This window comes from Eriocheir sinensis, chromosome 36 (assembly GCF_024679095.1).
Source record: "Eriocheir sinensis breed Jianghai 21 chromosome 36, ASM2467909v1, whole genome shotgun sequence".
Lineage (NCBI taxonomy): Eukaryota > Metazoa > Arthropoda > Malacostraca > Decapoda > Varunidae > Eriocheir > Eriocheir sinensis.
Genome location: NC_066544.1, coordinates 12523224 through 12545723, shown reverse-complemented (window position 1 = coordinate 12545723; position 22500 = coordinate 12523224). Strand labels below are relative to the sequence as shown.

Sequence of the window (22500 nt, the reverse complement as noted above, 5' to 3'; positions counted from 1 at the left end):
CAATCTGTTAGTGAACCAGTTTTTGCCTATGTCCCTGTTGAATCTGGACTCTTTTGATTATTTTTTTTAGGAGCGGCGAGTAGCGGGCTTTTTTTTTATTGTTTCCTTTTTTGTGTGCCCTTGAGCTGTCTCCTTTGTTGTAAAAAAAAAAAAGAGAAGCCTTGTCAAAGTCTCACAAAACTACCCATGGCAATAATAACACAACGGAAGCCTTATCGAATGCTGTTGTATAAGCCCCGAAACGCTTGAGAACCTGGGCTTGAAAACTATTTAAAGGGTTACTGTACTATTTAACTGATTGTCTCAATTTGTCTGATTGCATGGAGATGGTATCGTTATTGTGTTAGTCTCGAAATCCTTGAGAATATGGGGGGGGGGGGGGTTGAGAATCACTTTAAAGGGTTACTGTACTATATGTCTGATTGTCTGATTGCGTAGAGATGGTATCGTTATTGTGAAAGTCTGGTAATGTTTGAGAATAAGGGAGTTGGGAACCACTTAAAAGGGTTACTATACTATTAAACTGATTGCCTGATTGCATAGAGATGGTATCGTTATTGTACACCTCTGGCAATGTTTGAGAATAAGGGAGTTGGGAATCACTTTAAAGGGTTACTATACTATTAAACTGATTGTCTGGTTGTTCTGTACTTTTCTGATGGGGTTGAACTGATCACTTTAAGGGACTGCTAATGCAACTATTGTCTGGTTGTTCTCTCTTTACTTTGAGTTCAGGTGTTTTGTACTAGGATAGCCTACTCAAACTCTTCCCTCCCTCCAGTTCGAATCTCCTTCCCTTTAAGCGCCACTTAGTAAAGGTCAGGTAAGTTAAGAGAAGTGCTGCTTATACCCGAATCCTCAAAGGGGTATTATGACCTTTATTTGTTTTGTTTTTTGGGGGTATTTGGTAGGAATGGGTTTTTTTTGTGTTAGTTTCCGTTAAAAAGTAAGAAAGAAAGAAAACGTGTTGCGAGTCTTTTCGGCGTCTTGTGAAATGTTGGTTTGATATTTTGTGAGTGTTGATTCTGCCACTGTTAAGATGAAGACGAGGAGGAGGAGGAGGAGCAGGAGGAGAAGAAGAAGAAGGAAAAATCATGAGGAGATGAACGAATATACAAGAGAAGAACGAGGAGGAGGAGGAGGAGGAGGAGGACTAGGAATAAAAGGAGGAAGAGGAAGATGAGGAAAAAGAAGAAGAAAAAGTAAAAAAAAAAGAGTAAGAAAAGATAGATGAAGTGCAGGAGAAAGAGACGAAGAGTAGGAGTAGGAGGAGGAGGAGGAGGAGGCAGAAAAATAGGAGGTGCATGGCGGGTGACTTGCCCTCCTCAGCCTCCCTTCCTCCCTAACCAATTCCACCTTTTTCCTCTTCCTCCTCCTCCTCCTCCTTTTTCCACTTCCTCCCCATCATCATCATCTTTTTCTCCTCCTCCTCTTCCTGTTTGCTCTTCTGTTTGATGCTCTCCTTCTGCTGTCAGTCACTCCTCCTCCTCCTCCTCCTCCTCCTCCTCCTCTTCCTCCTCTTTCTCGCGTTCCTCTCATGCCTTCCTCTTTTCCTCTTGATCTTTTTTTTTCCTCTCCTTGTGTTCGTCTTTTTTTCCTCTTCCTCTTCTTCCTCCTCCTCCTCCTCCTCTTCTTCTTCTTCTTCTTCTTCTTCTTCCTCCTCCTCCTCTGGTATGTGTTTGATTTGCTTGCCATTCGTTCTGTTTCCTCTTGTCTTCTCTCTCTCTCTCTCTCTCTCTCTCTCTCTCTCTCTCTCTCTCTCTCTCTCTCTCTCTCTCTCTCTCTCTCTCTCTCTCTCTTTTCTTTATCTTTTCCTTCTATTTCCGTTCATTTTTTCCTCCTCTTCTTCTTCTTCTTCTTTACTTCATCTCCATTCTTTTATCCTGTCTTGTTTTATCTTTCTCGTGTTTTCTCTTCTTTTTTCCTCTCTTCTCTCCTCTTCTCTTCTCTCTTCTCTTCTCTTCTCTTCTCTCTTCTCTTCTCTCCTCTCGCTCGCTCTTCCTGCCATCATTTTTATTAGTCTCAAAAATGTATTCAGGATATTTTTTTTTGTTATTGGCACGTCAAATATTTGCGCGAGATCTTTTCAAAATACAAAGGAAAGCGAAGTTGTACACACACACACACACACACACACACACACACACACACACACACACACACACACACACACACACACACAGAGGCTCGGAGTGGTATGAATAATTATCGTATAAGTAGAGGAATATTTTTTGCTTTATTATTATTATTATTATTATTATTATTATTATTATTATTATTATTATTATTATTATTATTATTATTATTATTATTATTATTATTATTATTATTCCAGAACGTAAAAAAAGAATGGTATCACTTTTCATCATCATCATCATCATTATTATCATTATTATCATTATCATCATCAGCATCTTTTCTTTTTCTTTTCATTTTTTTTTGCTTAACTGCTTATTTTTTCCTTATTTTTTTCCTTATCGTGTCTATCTTTTTCTTTTTTTTCTTTTTAGTTAGTCTTCTTTTCTTTCGTGTTTTCTTTTTGCTTCAATCTTTTTTTTTTATCATTCAGCCTCCTCCTTCTCCTCCTCCTCCTCCTCCTCCTCCTCCTCCTCCTCCTCCTCCTTCTCCTCCTCCTCCTCCTCTCCTCCTCTTCGCATCACCCAATCAGGTAAAGCAACTCAAAGCCATTACATTACTTTTTTCTCCTCCGCCTTTAGACTTTTTTTTTTCTCTCATTTTCTCTCTCTCTCTTTTTAATCCTTTTATTCCTAAGTGGATTAACCCCCCCCCCCCCATTACCATTACCATTACCATTATTTTTATCACTACCACCACCACCACCCATCACCACCATCACCACCACCATCACCACCACCACCACCACCATCACATTACCATTACCATCATCACTATTTTCATCATCACCACCTGGTTTACCCCCCCCTCATCACTACTACAACCACCACCACCTCCACCACCACCACCACCAACAACAACAACCATCACCATTACCATCACCCCTATTTTCATCACTACTACAACCACCACCACCGCCACCATCACCACCACCATCACCTCCACCACCACCACCATCACCATCACCTCCACCACCACCAGCATCACCACCACCACCACCATCACCTCCACCACCACCACCACCAGCATCACCACCACCATCACCTCCACCACCACCACCACCATCACCTCCACCACCACCAGCATCACCACTAAACACAATCACAAAGGAAAACCACAACTTTATAAAGACAATAAGTGTAAAAAAAATAGCTAAAATGAAATATGGTAAAATCGTTAATAAAATTACATCAACAAAATCAATAAAATAAAAACAATTAATGACATAGTTGAAAAATAAAAGTGAAATCTCTGAAGCGTCAAAAAATAGAAAAAAAATATAGTAAAATCATCACTATAGAAATCATCAATAAAAATCATCAATAAAATCATCAATAAAATCACATTAATTGATAAAATAAAAATAATGAAAACGAAAGTGAAATATCCTAAGCGTCAACAAATGAAAAAAAATAGAAATAAAACCGTAAAATCCTCAATAAAATAAAATAAAAATCAGTCATCAATAAAGTAAAAAAAAAAAAAAAAAAAATGAAAACGAAAGTGAAATCCCTCTCATAAAGGCCATTACAAGGTCGTCGTCATCTCACCTGACATCAACACATTTAATTAACTTTTCTCACCTGTGTGCCGCGCCGTGTATCTGGGCGGCCAATTAGCGGAGAGTGGAGACAGGTGTGTGGGGAAGGGAAGGAAAGGGAAGGGAAGGGAAGGGGGAGGCAGGTAAGAGATCATCAGGACAGGTGTATATGTTGCGAGGGGGAGTTTGAGGGAGTGGAAAGGAAAAAGGGGGGGGATTAAGGGAAGGAGGAGGAGGAGGAGGAGGAGGAAGGGGAGATGAGTGGTGTGAGGAGGTAAAGAATGAGGTGGATGGAGGAGGGTGAGAAGGTAGGGAGAGGAGATAAGGAGGGAAGGGAAGGGGTGGAGAATGAGGAAGGAAAGGGGTCTGGGTTTAAAGGGTGGGTAGGAAGGGTAGAGGGAGGAAGAGGGAATGAGTGGGGAGAAGGAGGAGGAGGAAGGGGAATGAGGAAGAGGAGGAGGGGAGGAAAGGGTGTGGGTTTAAAGGAGTGGGTAGGGAAGGGTAGAGGGGAGGAAGAGGGGGAATGAGTGGGGAGAAGGGGAGGAGGAAGGGGAATGAGGAAGAGGAGGAAAGGAAATGAAGAAGAGGAGAAAAGGAAATGAATGAGAGGAAATGAGATATAGTAAAATTTCTCAGTATATAGAAGTCATCAATAACAATCATCAATAAAAATCATCAATAAAAATCATCAGTAAAATCATCAGTGAAAATCATCAATAAAAATCATCAGTAAAAATCATCAATAAAAATCATCAATAAAAATCATCAATAAAATCACAACAATTGATAAAGTAAAAAAAAAAAAAAAAAAAAAACGAAAGTGAAATTATCTGAAGCGTCAAAAAATGAAAAATAAATAAATAAAAATAGAAACAAAACAGTAAAATCCTCATTGAAATAAAATAAAATAAAAATCAGTCATCAAGAGAGTAAAAAAAAAAATGAGAGAGAAACACCTCCTTCCCCATCCCCTCCCTCCCCATTTGACTAGGTTTCCCGGTGCATCTCAAATGAATCCAAACTTTCCTTTCCCTTCCGACCTTCTTTGATTTCCCTCGCCTTGATTTTCACACCCGAAGTTATCCCAGACTAACCCCCCCTCCCCTCCCTTCCCCCCCTCCCCCCTCCCCCCTACACCCCTCCTACCCCACGTCTCTCTCTCTCATACCCTGGATATTCCTCCTCTCTCAGATTCCTCCTGCTCATTTTTCTCCTCCCTCATACTCTCCTTTATACTCTCCCTGGTCTTTTTTTTCCCTCATACTCTCCCTCATACTCTCCCTGCTTCTTTTTCTCTCTCTCATACTCTCCCTCATACTCTCCCTCATACTTTCCCTCATACTCTCCCTCATACTCTCCCTCCCTGCTCCTTTTTCTCCCTTCCCTTTCTCTATCCCCGACTTATGTGTCCCTTCTACCTCCCTCCTTCCTTCTCCTCCCCTTCCTTCTCCTCCCCTTCCCTCTCCCCCCCTCCTTCCCCTTTCCCCCCTCCTCCCCTCCCCGCCCACTCCAAAAATAGTCTTTCGGTTCGTGGTTTTGATATAAATGTTTCCCTGCTTCTCGTAACTCTTTCTTTCCCTTCCCTCTAACTTTCTGACATTTTTTTTCTCTCTTTCTCCTCCTTCACCTTCCCTCTTCCCTCTTTCCTTCCTCCTTAGTTCATTATCTCGTTATCTCTTACGTCATATTTCTTGTTTTCTTTTTTTGTGTGTGGATTTTTTTTTTTTTTTTTTTTTGTATTTCGTTGTTTTTCGTTTTTCCTTCCTTTCTCTTTTTGTTTATTCTGTTTTTCCGTTTGTTGTTCTTTTTTACTTTCTTCCTTTTTCCTGCCTTTCTTTCCTTCCTTTCCTTCTTCCTTATACACTTCCTTCTCTTTTTCCTCCTTTCTACTACACTTTCTTCCGTCCTTCCTTCTTTTTCTCCTTCCTTCCTTTTGTCCCTCTTCCCTTTCCTTCCTTCCTTCCTTCATTCATTCATTCCTTTCCTCTTTCATTCCCTCTCTTCCTTTTCTCATTCCTCCCTTCCCTGTATCCTTTCCCTCCCTTCCTTTCCCTCATTCCTCCATCCCCTTCCCTCTTTCTCCTCCTCCTCCTCCTCCTCCTCTTCTTCAACGAGCCTCCCACTCACCTCCTCCTCATAACATCGCAGCTTTTTCCTTCCTTCCTTCCTTCCTTCTTCCTTCTTTCTTTCTTTTCTTCCTTCCTTTTGTCCTTCTTCCCTTTCTTCCTATTTTCCCTCTTCCCTTTCCTTCCTTTCTTCTTTCCTTCATTCATTCCTTTCCTCTTTCAATCCCTCACTCCCTTTTCTCATCCCTCCCTTTCCTTTATCATTTCCCTCCTTTCCCTTCCCTCAGCCTTCCATCCCTTCCCTCCTCCTCCTCCTCCTCCTCCTCCTCCTCCTCTTCAACGAGCCTCCCACTCACCTCCTCCTCGTAACATTGCAACTTTATGAAAAATTTATTACCGGAAGACTTAAAAAGAAGGTCTGGCAAGATTTTTTTTATTCTGTTTAAATTTTTCTCGCTCCTCAAACTTCCACAACACAGTTCTCTCCTAATTAACTTTCAAGGGGATGGATTTATATATATATTGCAATTTTTTTTTCTTTCTTCCTCCTCTTCCTCTTTTTCTTCCTCCTCCTCTTCGTTTTCTTTTTTTTTTTTTTGCATTCCTGTTATCGCTTCTGCCCTTCAATTTCCAGTCGAGTCTGCGTGTTTTTTTTTTGTCGTTTTTTTAGTTTTTTTTTTTGTGCATGTCTCTAACGTGTTTGGGGTAAAATTTATGATGCTGTTTTTTTTCTTGTTTTTTTTTTCTTGCTATGATGAATGATGTATGTAGTGGGTGGGTGGCGGGGTGGGGTGGGGTCAGGGAGGTGCGTGTACGTGTGTGTGTGTGTGTGTGTGTGTGTGTGTGTGTGTGTGTGTGTGTGTGTGTGTGTGTGTGTGTGTGTGTGTGTAGGTGTTTGTGTTTGTGTATTGGAAAGAGACAAATGAAAACAGACACACAGACAGATAGACTCACAAACAGACAGAAATAGACAGACAGACAGACAGACAAACAGGAAATAGACAGACAGACAGAAAGACAGACAGACAGACAGGCAGACAAATACACAAAGAAAAGAAGGAAAGAACACAAGGAGAATAAATAACAAGAGATAGATAGATAGAGGAAAATCAAAGAGAGGAGGAAACATTCAGAAAGGAGTAGGAAGAAAGATAAAGATGGAGAGAAGAGGATCGAGACGGATGGGAGTTACAAAAGAAGGAGGAGGCGGAGGAGGATGAAGGAGGAAGTAGGAATAAGAAATGGAAGGGAAGCGTATTGAGAAGAAGAGGAGGTAATGGAGGGAGAGAAAAGGGAGATAGATGAAGGAGAGAGAATAAAAGAGGGAACATAATGGAGAGAGAAAGAGAGAGAGAGAGAGTAATAATAGTAATAACAATAATGATAATGGAAGTAATGTTTGGGATTGGTGAAGCAGATAATGCGATAAAGAGGGGAGAGAAAGACGAGGATAGATAAGAAGAAGAAGGAAGCAGAATGATGATGATGATGGTGGGGAAGATTAAAGAAGATAAGAAAATGATGACAAAGATTACAGAGATAACTAAAAAATGTAAATAAAAAAGAAAGGAAACGACGAAGGAAAAAAATAATGATATACAAAAAATAATATTAGATAAGAAGAAGAAAGTAGAATGATGATGATGAGGGGGACGATAAGAAAATATAAGAAGATGATGACAAAGATTAAAGAGATAAGAAAATAAATGTAGAAAAAAAGAAAGGAAATGACGAAGCAAAAAAATAATGATGTACAAAAAATAATATTAGATAAGAAGAAGAAAGTAGAATGATGATGATGAGGGGGAGGATAAGAAAAGATAAGAAGATGATGACAAAGATTAAAGAGATAAGAAAAGAAATGTAGAAAAAAGAAAGGAAATGACGAAGCAAAAAAATAATGATGTACAAAAAATAATGTTAGATAAGAAGAAGAAAGTAGAATGATGATATTGATGGGGAGGATAAGAGAAGATAAGAAGATGATGACGAAGATTAAAGAGATAAGAAAAGAAGAAAAAAATATAAATAAAGAAAAAAAAGGAAAGGATCAAGGAAAGAATTTAATGACATGCAAAAAAAGAAAAAGTTATAAATATTTGATATCATTTATATAAGCGGATTTACATGTTTTTTTTCTTCTTATTTTTTGTTTTGTTTTTCTGCTAAGTTTGTGTTTGTTTATTTATTTATAGTTTGCTTGTTTGTTTGTTTGTATATGGTTGGCTTTGGCTGTTCAATTTCTGCCTGTATTTGTTTCTCTGTATTTTCCTGTCTGTTTGTCTGTCTGTGTCTCTTCGTTTAAATTCCCTGTTTGTCTGTCTGTTTGTCTGTCTGTCTGTCGCTATGTATGTATGAATGTATGTATGTATGTATTTCTCTCTCTCTCTCTCTCTCTCTCTCTCTCTCTCTCTCTCTCTCTCTCTCTCTCTCTCTCTCTCTCTCTCTCTCTCTCTCTCTCTCTCTCTCTCTCTCTCTCTCTCTCTCTCTCTCTCTCTCGTATCATTCAATGTAATGATCATGCATAATCCCACCTCTGTATGGGATGATGTGTGTGTGTGTGTGTGTGTGTGTGTATGTGTGTGTGTGTGTGTGTGTGTGTGTGTGTGTGTATCCTCGGCTAATGACTTCGGACGCTAATTATATATGCAGGTGTCCTTGTAGGCTCGTTGTAAAGGTTAATTAAATTCGCATGTGTGTGTGTGTGTGTGTGTGTGTGTGTGTGTGTGTGTGTGTGTGTGTGTGTGTGTGTGTGTGGGTGTGTGTGTGTGTGTAAATCTTCTTGTGTATTCCTTAGTACGATCATTTGTTTTGGTCTGTTTATGTTTTTTTTTCTCTACCACACACACACACACACACACACACACACACACACACACACACACACACACTCACCTTGAACCTGTCGTCGCTGGTGTAAGTGTAGATTCCCACGGTCAGTATGTGCAGGTCGCGCTGTCTGATCCACGACACCTGTAGAGAAACACACCTGTCATTATCTCACACACCTGTCTCTTTTTCTCTCTCTCTCTCTCTCTCTCTCTCTCTCTCTCTCTCTCTCTCTCTCTCTCTCTCTCTCTCTCTCTCTCTCTCTCTCTCTCTCTCTCTCTCTCTCTCTCTCTCTCTCTCTCTCTCTCTTTATCTATCTATCTATCTATCTATCTCCCCATCATTTTCTTTCTTCTTTATGTTTCCTTCTCCCCTTCTTTTCCCATCCCTTTCTTCACCCCTTCTTCGTTGTTCCTTCCCTCCCCTTCCCCTTCCTTCACCCCTTCTACACGTTCCCTTCTCCACGCCCTTCCCATCCTTTTTTCCATTGTCTTCTATTTCCTCACACACCTTTTCTTTTCTTTTTTTTCTTTTTTTTTTACAGCTAAGGAGACAGTTCAAGGGCGTAAAGAAAAAAAAAAAATCCCGCTACTTACTGCTCCTGAATAGAGGTCAACGGAGTGGCCAAAAAGAGAGGTCAGTTTCGGGAGGAGAACCTAACCTAACCTCTCTAACCTGACCTAGCCTAACCTTACCTGACTAACCTACACCTAGCTACCCTAATTTTCTCTGTGTTTGTCTGTCTCTCCGTTTAAGTGAATGTTTTTTTTGTGTGTGTCCGTCTGTCTATCTGTCTGTATGTATGTATGTATGTATGTTTTTCGTTTATGCTTCTAACCTATTTTAACCTGTCCTTACCTAACCTTACCTTTCTCTTTCTCTCACATACCTTTCCCTTTACCTCATACCTGTCCCATATACCTCACATATTACCTTACCTTACCTAACCCTACCTATCCTAACCTAACCTTACCTTACCTTACCTTACCTTACCTTACCTAACCTAACCTAACCTAACCTAACCTAACCTAACCTAACCTAACCTAACCTAACCTTACCTTACCTTACCTAACCTAACCTAACTTTACACTCCTTTCTGCCCTAATACCTGTCTAATTTACCTCACACACCTACACACACAAACACACCTCTCATCACCTCTCACGCACACCTGTCTCATTTTCCCTCCCACCTGCCGTCTCATTAGTGCCTCATACACCTGTCTCATTACCCCCACACCTGCAGCCTCATTAGTGACTCACGCACCTGCATGGCCCTTATGCGTGGCGAGGGGATTTCAAGGGATGTGTCTGCTCGGCCCGTTGTTTTTGTTGTTGTTGTTGTGTATGTTGCTGTGTTTCTCTGTGGCTGTGTGTTGGTGTTGTTGGTCTGTTTGTGATGCGTTTCTCTCTCTCTCTCTCTCTCTCTCTCTCTCTCTCTCTCTCTCTCTCTCTCTCTCTCTCTCTCTCTCTCTCTCTCTCTCTCTCTCTCTCTCTCTCTCTCTCTCTCTCTCTCTCTCTCTCTCTCTCTCTCTCTCTCTCTCTCTCTCTCTCTCTCTCTCTCTCTCTCTCTCTCTCGCAACACACGTAGGTCAAGGGTAGTGTTTGTGTTGCTCTGTGGTTTGTGTTTCTGTTTGTGTGTTTGTGTTGTGTTTCTCTCTCTCGCAACACACATAGGTCAAGGGATAGTGTTTGTGTTGCTTTTCAGACTGTCGCAACACATCTAGGGCCTGAGATACCTTTCCCATGACCCTCAAACTCACCTTTCCCTCTGTCTATCACCTGTGTTTGTTTTGCTGTTGGTCTGTTTGTGTTGCGTTTCTCACTCTCGCAACACATGTAGGTCAGGGGATAGTGTTTGTGTTGCTTCTCTCACTCTCGCAACACACCTAGGCCGTGAAATACCCTTCCCATGACCCTTGACCTGACCTTTCTCTTTCATCAATCACTTTTACTAATCCAGCTTCCCTTTCCCTTTCTCCTCCTCACCTCTCTGTACCTTATATACCTTTCTCTTTCCCACATTCATCTCTACACACCTTTCCCTCTCATCTCCTACTTCCCCAATTCTCCCCTTTCTCCCCTTTTCCCTTAACCCCCCTTCCCTCTCCCCTTTTCCTGCTAGCTTTCCCTTACCTTTGAACAACTTTCTCTTCCTCTCCACCAGCTCTAGACACCTTTCTCTGTCATCTGCTTCTTCCATTCCCCCTTTCTCCCCTTTCTCCCTTTTCCCTTAACCCCCCTTCCCTCTCCCCTTCTCTCGCTAGCTTTCCCTTACCTTTGAACAACTTTCTCTTCCTCTCCACCAGCTCTAGACACCTTTCTCTGTTATCTGCTTCTTCCATAACCCCTTTCTCCCCTTTTCCTTTAACCCCCTTCCCTCTCCCCTTTTCCTGCTAGCTTTCCCTTACCTTTGAATAACTTTCTCTTCCTCTCCACCAGCTCTAGACACCTTTCTCTCATCTAGTTCTTCCATTTTCCTTTCTCCTCGTTTTCTTCCTCGCTCTTACAAACCTTTCTCTTTTTCCTACCATTCCCTTTCCCTTTCTAACTTTCCTCCTCTCTTCTCCTGGTCTTCCCTTACACACCTTTCCTCTCGTCAACTACTCCCTTCCCATTTCTCCCTTTCTTCCTCTCTTCTGCCAATCTTACCTTCCCTTTCATAGACCCTTTCTCCTCTTTGTTCCCTCCCTTCTTCCCCTCCTCCCTTTCCTCACCTCCTTCTTACCCTTGCTTTCCTCTTCCCCTTACCTCTCCCCTTTTCCTTATTTTCCCTTCCTCTTTCTCTCTCTTCCCCTCTTCCCTTTCCCCTTCCTTTCCCCCTTTTTCCCCTTCCTCACCTCCTTCTTACCCTTGCTTTCCCCTTCTCCCTACCTCTCCTTATTTTCCTTCCTTCCTCTCTTTCTTCCCTCTTCCTTTCCCCTTCCTTCCTGTCTTTCTTCCCTCTTCCCTTTCCCTTCCCTTCCTCTCTTTCTTCCCTCTTCCTCCCTTCCTTCCTCTCTTTCTTCCCCTCTTCCCTTTCCCCTTCCTCTCTCTTCCCCTCTTCCTTTCCCCTTCCTTCCTGTCTTTCTTCCCTCTTCCTTTCCCTTCCTTCCTCTCTTTCTTCCCCTCTTCCCTTCCTTCCTCTCTCTCTTCCCTCTTCCTTTCCCCTTCCTTCCTCTCTTTCTTACCCTCTTCCTTTCCCCTTCCCTTCCTCTCTCTTCCCCTCTTCCCTTTCCCCTTCCTTCCCCTGCTTTCCCCCTCCTCACCTCCTTCTTGCCGAGGTTGACCACATGGCAGGGCAGCGACGCCTTGTGCCCCACGATGGCTGTCACGTTGGTGGGCGCGTCCTCCCTGAAGAAGGCCGTGTTGGTGTTGGCGTGGCCCCAGGTGATGCGCGGCTCCTCTCTCTCCCCCGCGCCCAGGTCCTCGCGCGGCAACACCTGACGCTCAGATCTTGACACCACCACCGCTACCTCGCCTCCTCCGTCTTCGTTGTTTGTTCTTCCTCCTCCTCCTCCTCCTCCTCCTCCTTCAGTAGTCTCCTCCATGCCGCCTGAAATGAACATACAGACATATACATATCGGATGAACGTACATATTAGAATACACACATACATAGATATATACTTACACATACATTCATACGTGGATGCATACATTCTCTTCCACATCGTCTTAAATTTACGTAGAGGCATATACATAAACATACATACATACGATTTTATTTTCCTTTAGTTGCTTTTTTATGTAGATTTTTTTTTTTTTTTTACATTCATATATCTTTTATTGAATTATGATTTTCCTTAATTTTCTCTTAATTTTTCGACCTATCTCTCTTTATCTGTCCATCTCTCTCTCTCTCTCTCTCTCTCTCTCTCTCTCTCTCTCTCTCTCTCTCTCTCTCTCTCTCTCTCTCTCTCTCTCTCTCTCTCTCTCTCTCTCTCTCTCTCTCTATCTCTCTCTCTCTCTCTCTCTCTCTCTCTCTCTCTCTCTCTCTCTCTCTCTCTCTCTCTCTCTCTCTCTCTCTCTCTCTCTTCCTACATATTTATCTATCTATCAATCTATCCATGCATATCGAGTCTATCTATTTGCATGTACAGTTCAGGTAGAGGCAGGTAAATCAGTGGAGGGCTCTCTGTCTCTATCTATCTATTCATACATATCGAGTCTATCTATTTGCATGTACAGTTCAGGTAGAGGCAGGTAAATCAGTGGAGGGCTCTCTGTCTCTATCTATCTATCCATACATATCGAGTCTATCTATTTGCATGTACAGTTCAGGTAGAGGCAGGTAAATCAGTGGAGGGCTCTCTGTCTCTATCTATCTATCCATACATATCGAGTCTATCTATTTGCATGTACAGTTCAGGTAGAGGCAGGTAAATCAGTGGAGGGCTGCACGGAATCAAATCACAGAAGAATGCTTAGAGGAGGTGAATACGCTTGATCTCTCACACACTCACACACGCGTAACCTGATCCCGGGCGAGCAAAGCGAAGCACCTGAGCGCAGCGTCACATTACCTGCACTTTATGTTACGTGGATAGGTGGTTCTGCTAATTAATGTAACGGATACCTGTTATATACCCACCTGGCCGCTGCGGGATACGCCAGCCAACCCCGATCACGCGGAATAAGCCAGCCGGTTCTCCGATTATGTTTCGCTTTATCCGGACTTGGTGTACCGTTACTTATTCGCTTCATTTGATATCCGGCTTGTAAACTGAGGATGCCTGTGTGTGTGTGGGGGGGGGGGGGGGGTGTTTGTGTTTTTTTTTTTTTGTGTGTGAATTTAAAAAAAATATATCGTTTCTCGCTTTATTTTACATGAGTCTGGGGGGATTTTTTTTTTTGTTGTTGTTGGTGGTGATGATGTGTGTGTGTGTGTGTGTGTGTGTGTGTGTGTGTGTGTGTTTTACAGCAGAGGAGACAGTTCAAAGGCGTAAAAAAACAAAATAATGAACAAAAAGCCCGCTACTATCTGCTCCTGTGTGTGTTTGTGTGTGCGTGAGTGTGGGGAGGGTTGCGTTGTGGGTGTTGTGGAGGGGAGGGTATGGGGTATTGTAGGGAGTAGGTATTGTGGGTGGGAGGTGTTGTGTGGGGTAGGGGGAGTGATTGTGGTGGGGTGCTTATGGGGGAGGGGGGGTAGGAGAGCTTTATAGTAGAGGGTAGAAGGAGGGATCAAGGCAAGGGAGGGAGAGAGAGAGGTTGGGGAGGACAGCGTAGTGTGTCTTGTGTTGCTATGTATTGCGTCAAGTGTCCGGGGGTGTCAGATCTCGTAAGTCCTAAGGTGCTTTGTGTTGTCTTGCATCGTATATCTTGTGTTGCATCATTTGTCTCGTGCTGTTTCCGTTTGTGTTGCGCTGTGTGTCTTGCTTGTGTTGTCGCCTGTGTGTTGCATCATATGTCTGAAGGAGACGCGCCCTGTTGCTCTCTCTCTCTCTCTCTCTCTCTCTCTCTCTCTCTCTCTCTCTCTCTCTCTCTCTCTCTCTCTCTCTCTCTCTCTCTATCTCTCTATCTCTCTCTCTCTCTCTCTCTCTCTCTCTCTCTCTCTCTCTCTCTCTCTCTCTCTCTCTCTCTCTCTCTCTCTCTCTCTCTTCACCTGGCACAAAGATAAGGAAAGTGAAAGGAGGGAGAAAGAAGGAGGAGGGAAGAATGATGAAGGGAGGAAAAATAAAAGAAAAGATGAATAAGTAGGAAGAAGAGGGAAAGGGGAAAATGACGAACCAGAGAGGAAGGAAAGAGAGAGGCAGAAGTGAGTGAAAACATTGGAAAAGCAGGGAAAGAAGAACGAAGGAATTAGGATGAAGATGCGAGACAGTACAGGGGAAGGAAGGAAAGAAAGGGATAGAAGAAGATAGGAAGTAGTGATAGAAGATGGAAAAGATAACACTAATACAAAACCTAACAACAATAACGATAACTCAAGCTTAGAAATGAACTAGAAACGTCTTTATAGAATTCAAATTTGGCGCGTAACCACCACCACCACCACCACAACCCGCCCTGCCCCCTGTCGGCCGTCGTGTCAATCATCGGCGGGTTTGTTTACATAAGCTGGGCGGCCACGTGTTGCGAGAATTCTGTGCTTTGAGTTGCGGTTACGGGTGTGTTGCGTGTTTTTGCGTTGTGTTGTGTTGTGTAGTGTTGCTGGGAAATGACGAAGATGTGAATTAAAGGTAAGTGTTGCTCTGTTTTGTGTGTGTGTGTGTGTGTGTGTGTGTGTGTGTGTGTGGAGGTAAGGAGTGAGAATGAGAGGGAATGAAGGAGGAGGAGGAAGGAAAAGGAGGAGAAAGCGAAAGAGGGAATGACATAAGGAGGAGGAGAGGCAGGAATGGAGGAGGAAGAGGAGGAGGAGGAGGAGGAAGAGGTCGATGATGCAAACTTGACAAATGTCGTTTCATATTTATTTGGTGGTGGGGGGTTTAGGAGGAGGAGGAGGAGGAGGAGGAGGGGAAGAAGAGGGAGTAGAAGTAAGAGAAGTGTGACAATATTTCTTCCTTTCTCTTCCTCTCTACTTCACCTGAGCTATGGTTTCTCTCTCTCTCTCTCTCTCTCTCTCTCTCTCTCTCTCTCTCTCTCTCTCTCTCTCTCTCTCTCTCTCTCTCTCTCTCTCTCCTTTGTTATTTCCTTCCTTTCTTCCTTCTACACCGACTTTCTGCCTTCCTTCTTTTCTTCCTTTCTCTTTTCCTTCCTTCCTTGACTTCTTCTCTTTCTCCCCTCTCTACTTTATGCTTACCTTCCTTCCCTCCTTTTATCCTTCCATCCTTTCTTCCTCCATTCAATCCTACATCTTTTCACTCCATTCTTCCCTTAACCCTTCCTTTCCCTCCATACTGCCTCCCTCCCTTTCCTCACACCTTCCCCTTCATTTTCCTCACCTTCCCCTCCCCTCCCTTCACTTCCCTTCCTTCCTTCCTTCCTTACCACGAATGAGACACGTAGCAGAGTGGCAGAAGGACAGAGAGAGACAGGGAGTCGTAGTATTGCCAGGGTACAGTGTCAGGGTACAGAGAAAGGGTGCAGTGGGGGGGTACAGAGGTAGGGTTTAGAGTTGTCATATATATTGTGAGTTGAGTCCGTGTCGCTCACAAGAGTTTGACGCCATTGAACATTTAGAGCCTGGAAGAAGTATGTATGCCTCCTTCCTCTTTCTTCTTCTTCTTCCCCCTCTTCTTCTTCTTCTTCTTCTTCTTCTTCTTTTCTTCTTCTTCTTCTTACTCCCATATATCAGATGTGGTGAATTTACGCTCGATAGACCATTCACGAAACACTCTCTCTCTCTCTCTCTCTCTCTCTCTCTCTCTCTCTCTCTCTCTCTCTCTCTCTCTCTCTCTCTCTCTCTCTCTCTCTCTCTCTCTCTCGACGGGGGGAAGAAGGGAAAAAGGGGAATGGAATGAGGGAGGGAAGAACGAAGACCAGGTAAAGAAGAAGGAGGAAGAGGAGGAGGAGGAGGAGGAAGAGGAGATGGAGGAGGAGAAGGTCGATGATGCAAGTCTGACAAATGTCATTTTATATTTATTTGGTGCCGGGGTGTTTAGGAGGGGGTGGAGGGGAGGGGGAGGATCGTGGTGCTAAGGGGGAGGTGAGGAGGGGGGAGGTGAGGAGCGAGGTTGGGAAATGAGAGAAGTATGACCTAACGCACTCTGATTTACATGCTTTTGAGGATGGAGTTGTTGAATATAAAGTGTGTTGGCTTCTTGCGAACACATATTTAACGACTTTATGAGGTTAGTGTTAAGATTTAGTGACCTTATGAGATTAGTGTTAAGATTGTTACTTTATGAGATTAGTGTTAAGATTTAGTTACTTTATGAGATTAGTGTTAAGATTTAGTTACTTTATGAGATTAGTGTTAAGATTGTTACTTTATGAGATTAGTGTTAAGATTGTTACTTTATGAGATTAGTGTTAAGATTTAGTTACTTTATGAGATTAGTGTTAAGATTTAGTTACTTTATGAGATTAGTGTTAAGATTTAGTTACTTTATGGGATTAGTGTTAAGATCAAGTTACTTTATGGGATTAGTGTTAAGATTTAGTTACTTTATGAGATTAGTGTTAAGATTTAGTTACTTTATGGGATTAGTGTTAAGATTTAGTTACTTTATGAGATTAGTGTTAAGATTGTTACTTTATGAGATTAGTGTTAAGATTTAGTTACTTTATGAGATTAGTGTTAAGATTTAGTTACTTTATGGGATTAGTGTTAAGATCAAGTTACTTTATGGGATTAGTGTTAAGATTTAGTTACTTTATGGGATTAGTGTTAAGATCAAGTTACTTTATGGGATTAGTGTTAAGATTGTTACTTTATGAGATTAGTGTTAAGATTTAGTTACTTTATGAGATTAGTGTTAAGATTTAGTTACTTTATGAGATTAGTGTTAAGATTTAGTTACTTTATGAGATTAGTGTTAAGATTGTTACTTTATGAGATTAGTGTTAAGATTTAGTTACTTTATGAGATTAGTGTTAAGATTTAGTTACTTTATGAGATTAGTGTTAAGATTTAGTTACTTTATGAGATTAGTGTTAAGATTTAGTTACTTTATGAGATTAGTGTTAAGATTTAGTTACTTTATGAGATTAGTGTTAAGATTTAGTGACCTTATGAGATTAGTGTTAAGATTTAGTTACTTTATGAGGTTAGTGTTAAGATTTAGTTACTTTATGAGATTAGTGTTAAGATTTAGTTACTTTATGAGATTAGTGTTAAGATTTAGTTACTTTATGAGATTAGTGTTAAGATTTAGTTACTTTATGAGATTAGTGTTCAGATTTAGTTACTTTATGAGATTAGTGTTAAGATTTAGTTACTTTATGAGATTAGTGTTAAGATTTAGTTACTTTATGAGATTAGTGTTAAGATTTAGTTACTTTATGAGATTAGTGTTAAGATTTAGTTACTTTATGAGATTAGTGTTAAGATTTAGTTACTTTATGAGATTAGTGTTAAGATTTAGTTACTTTATGAGATTAGTGTTAAGATTTAGTTACTTTATGAGATTAGTGTTAAGATTTAGTTACTTTATGAGATTAGTGTTAAGATTGTTACTTTATGAGATTAGTGTTAAGATTTAGTTACTTTATGAAATTAGTGTTAATATTTCGTTACCGGTACTTTATGAGATTAGTGTTAAGATTTCGTTATATAAGTTATGAGGTTAGTGTTAAGGTGAAGTAACAAGCAAAGAAATATTAGCTGAAAACAATAAATAAAAAACATATAGACAAAGAAAAAGAAGAGGAAAAGGAAAAGGGGAAAAAGAGATGGACAAAGAGGAGAACAAAGAGGAGAAGAAAGTGAAAAATGAGGAAAATGCAGAGAAGTAGAGGAGGACAAGAAGCAAGATAATAGAAGAAAAAGAGGGCAAGGAGGAGGAGGACAAGTGAAGGAAGAGAAGAATGACGAAAAAACATATAAGTAAAAAGAAAAAAACATGAATGGGCTTAAAAAGAAAAAAAAACTTATAGGCTTGAAAAAGAAGAAGAAAAAAAGCTTCAGATAAAATGAAGTGTTACAAAAACATAGGAAAAAGAAAACCTTGAAGATGCGAAATTAAATAGAATAAATATATGCTTTGAAAATGATAAAAAAAAGTAAAATTATATGCTTCTTTTACCTTCTTCTGAAGCTCTTATCTCTCCTCCTCCTCCTCCTCCTCCTCCTCCTCCTCCTCTTCCTTATCATCCTGCCTTTTATCCTCACTTTATTCATATTTCTCCGGGCCCTCCTTCTTATCCTATTCATCCTTATCATTTTCCTCCTCCTCCTCCTCCTCCTCCTCCTCCTCCTCCCCACTTTTTTATATTTACTTTCTCTATTCCACTCTGCGTCGTTCCCTCTCTCTTCCATCCCCTGTTTATTCTCCCCCCTCTTCCTCCTCCTCTTCCTCCTCTTCCTCCTCCTCCTCCTTCTGCAGGTGTCATGTTAACAAGGTGAACCGAGGGCGTAGAAGACAACAGCCGCCTCCTCCTCCTCCTCCTCCTCCGCCTCCTCCTCCTCCTCGTCTGCAGAAGGAAACTCGGAAGGCCAAGTTTCGGCGCCTTTGGGTACGCCTGAAGGAGGAGGTGGAGGAGGAGGAGAGAAAGAGTAAGAAGGAGAATGGAAGAAAGAAGGACAGGGGAGGAGGAGGAGGAAGAGGAGTGAAGGGAGAGAGAGAGAGAGAGAGAGAGAGAGAGAGAGAGGAGTTAAGAGGCACAGGGTAAGAAAGGACTGTAAGAGGAATAAGAGGAGAGAAGAGGCAAGAGAAGAAGGAGGAGGAGGAGGAGGAGGAGGAGGAGGAAGTTAGTGAAGGATGGGAGATGAAGATAGATGGAGAAGGAGGGAGATAGAGAGAGAGATAAAGGGGAAAGAACAGAGGAATAGGAATTGATTGATAAAAGAAGGAGAGGAGAGTAAAAGAGAGAATGTAGAAGAGAGAAGAGAGAATAAAGGAGGTAGATAGAGAGGAAGAAGAAACAACGTGAAGGAAGAAGAAAAGAAAGGTGTTAAATGTTAAAGAAGATAAAGAACAAAAGAGGAAAGAGAGAATGAAAGAGGGAAACATATAGGAAAAGAAAAAATATATGAAGCGAAAAAAGAAAAAAACATAGGCGAAAAGGAAAAAAACAGGCGAAAGGAAAAAACAGGCGAAAAAGAGAAAAAAACAGGCTTGAAAAAGGAAAAAAAACAGGCTTGAAAAAGGAAAAAAAACAGGCTTGAAAAAAGAGAAAAAAACAGGCTTGAAAAAAGAGAAAAAAACAGGCTTGAAAAAAGAGAAAAAACAGGCTTGAAAAAGGAAAAAAAACAGGCTTGAAAAAAGAGAAAAAAACAGGCTTGAAAAAGGAAAAAAAACAGGCTTGAAAAATGAAAAAAACAGGCTTGAAAAAGGAAAAAAAAACAGGCTTGAAAAAGGAAAAAAAAAACAGGCTTGAAAAAAAAACCAGGCTTGAAAAAGAAAAAACATAGGCTTGAAAAAAAGGAAAAAAACAAGCTTAAAAAAAAACGTTGGCTTGAAAAATAAAAATAAAAACAGGCTTGAAGTATAAGAAAGGGGAGGCTAAAGAGAGAGAAAGGAGATGAAAAGGAAAAAAAGATAGAAGTGTAAGATACGAAGGTAAATAAAAAATAGAAGAGAAGAAAGAGAATAAAAGGAGTGTCAGAGGGAGGGAGAAGCAAGCATAAGTAGAGGGAGGAGGAGGAGGAGGAGGTAAGAGAGGAGGAGTAGGAGGAAGAGGAGGAGGAGGAGGAGGAGGTGGGGGTGAGTGAGTGAGTGCTTCTCCTCTGCATTATAAGATCCATTGAAGTATTTACCCTGAAAGCTACGCAGGAAGAGGAAGAGGAGGAGGAGAAGGAGGAGGAGGAGGAGGAGGAGGAGGAGGAGAAGGAGAAGTTAAAGGAGAAAGCAAGAAAGAATGAATGAGGAAAATGAATACGAGAAAGAGAAGGAAAAGGAGGAGGAGGAGGAGGAGGAGGAAACATTGCGAAAAGGGAAGAGCTGGAGAAGTTAAAGTAGAAAGCAGGAATGAACGAATGAGGAAAATGAAGAGGAGAAAAAGAAGAAAAAGGAGAAGGAGAAGAAGGAGAAGGTGAAGTAGAAAGGAATAAACGAGGGAAGAAGAGTAAGGAAAAAAGACGATAGATAAAAAGTAAGATAAAAAAAAGATAAGAAAATAAAGAGGTTGAGATAATGGAAAAAAAGGGGAAGAAAATGAAGAGAGACAAAAGGGAAAATGAAGAAGATAATGAGGATGAGATGAAGGAGGCGGAGGAGGAGGAGGAGGAGGAGGAGGAGGAGGAGGAGGCGTGTTAGTCGTGTTTACCTCACCTTCAAATAACAAGGAAGAGGAATTTTACTGGCAGCACAATGCGTGTTAAAGGAGGAGGAGGAGGAGGAAGAGGAGGAGGAGTAGGAGGAGGAGGAAGAGGAGGAGGAGGAGGAGGAGGAAAGAGAGAATGTTAATATTTGCTGGTGAAGGCTTGAAGAATGTGTGTGTGTGTGTGTGTGTGTGTGTGTGTGTGTGTGTGTGTGTGTGTGTGTGACAGAGACAGACAGACACACAAAGATAAACAACAACAACAAAAACAAACAAAAAATACGCAACACTCGGTTTAAACAAGAAAAAAAGTAAAAAATAAGTAAAGAAAAGAAGAAAAAAATATAGAAAAGTAAAGAAAAAAGTTAAGAAAAAAGTAAAAAAGAAAAAGTAAAGAAAAAAGTAAATAAAAAGTAAAATATAAAGAAAAGAGTAAAGAAAAAAAGTCAAGAAAAAAGTAAAAATAAAGAAAAAAGTAAAGAAAAAGTAAAAAATAAAGTAAAGAAAATAAAGTAAAATCAATCATGGGCGTTTGGGATCCATCGCTTTAATGTGGCAATAACCATGAATAGAGAATTTATCGCAGTCCCCCCCTTTCTCTCTCTCTCTCTCTCTCTCTCTCTCTCTCTCTCTCTCTCTCTCTCTCTCTCTCTCTCTCTCTCTCTCTCTCTCTCTCTCTCCGGGATTGATCAAAGTTAATTAAGGTAAAATATGCGCTGATCATTCCCTGTTCCGCCCAAGGTGTGATTATCGAGGATTTATGTGTGTGTGTGTGTGTGTGTGTGTGTGTGTGTGTGTGTGTGTGTGTGTGTGTGTGTGTGTGTGTGTGTGTGTGTGTGTGTGTGTTCTAGTGCTTCTCTGTTTATCACACACACACACACACACGTAATCACAGCTGGGAAACTAGACTTGGACGGTTATTATTGAATGCTCATTCCACCCGCAAATAGCAATATACTACACCTCTCTCGCTCCCGCCCCGTCTCTCTCTCTCTCTCTCTCTCTCTCTCTCTCTCTCTCTCTCTCTCTCTCTCTCTCTCTCTCTCTCTCTCTCTCTCTCTCTCTCTCTCTCTCTCTCTCTCTGTAATAAAAGAACGATCATGATATTATTCGACTAAGTGTATTTATGGCATCACACGCTTGTCTGGTTTTGTTGTTATTTGTCCTCCTCCTCTTCCTCTTCCTCTTCCTCTTCCTCCTCTTCTTCCTCTTCCTCTAACTTCTTCTTCTCTGTGTCTCCTCTGCTTTCATCCTCTTCCTCCCTTCTCTCTCTCGCTCTCCCTTTTTTTGTTTGTTTTCCGTGTTCTCTCAATATATCTGCTTTCTTCTTCTTCTTCTTCTTCTTCTTCTTCCTCTTCTTCCTCTTCCTCTAACTTCTTCTTCTCTGTGTCTCCTTCTCTTCCTTCATCCTCTTCCTCCTTCCTCTCTCTCGCTCTCCCTGTTTCTGTTTTCCCTATTCTCAATATTTATCTGCTTTCTTCCTCTTCTTCTTCTTCTTCTTCCTCCCTAATCTTCATCCTCTTCCTCTTTTGTCTCTCTTCCTTCTGTGCTTTCCTCCTCCTCCTTCTTTCTATTTGTTTTTGTTTTCCTTGTTTTCCCCATTTTTACCGTCTCTGATTTCTTCCCTTTCCCTTTTTTCCCCTTTTGTGTTACTTGTTTTCCTCCTCACTCTTCATTTTAATTTTCCTCTTTTCCTCTCTTCCTTTCTTCGGTTTCCTCTTCTTTTACTTTTTGTCCTCATCCTCCTCCTCCTCCTCGTTCTTCATTTTAATTTTCCTCTTTTCCTCTCTTCTTCTCTTCGGTTCCCTCTTCTTTTACTTTTTGTCCTCCTCCTCCTCCTCCTCGTTCTTCATTTTAATTTTCCTCTTTTCCTCTTTTCCTCTCTTCGGTTCCCTCTTCTTTTACTTTTTGTCCTCCTCCTCCTCCTTTCTAATTCCTCCTTGTCCTCATTTATACATTCCTACTTCTTTTTCCTCCTCGTTCTTCTTTCTAATCCCTCCTCTTCTTTAATTATACATTCCCTCTTCTTTTCCTCCACGTCTTTTCTTCCTCCTTTTCTCTCTTTATTAAATATATAACAAAAGTAAAGAGAGGCAGTTCCCTTTTCTCTCTTTCCTTTACTCTTATATATAAAAAAATCCGCATA

General features: G+C 41.2%; 1 protein-coding gene across 1 annotated transcript in view; it reads right to left on the bottom strand.

Moving 5' to 3' along the window:
• The window catches only part of LOC127007985 (kin of IRRE-like protein 1), a 77711-nt gene that overhangs the window by 26979 nt on the left and 28232 nt on the right, over positions 1-22500 (bottom strand). The window contains exons 2-3 of the mRNA XM_050879530.1: positions 11819-12105; positions 8638-8715 (exon numbers count right to left, since the gene is read on the bottom strand). Of these exons, the coding sequence (XP_050735487.1) occupies positions 8638-8715; positions 11819-12105 (365 nt within the window). The remainder of the gene's footprint in view (positions 1-8637; positions 8716-11818; positions 12106-22500) is intronic.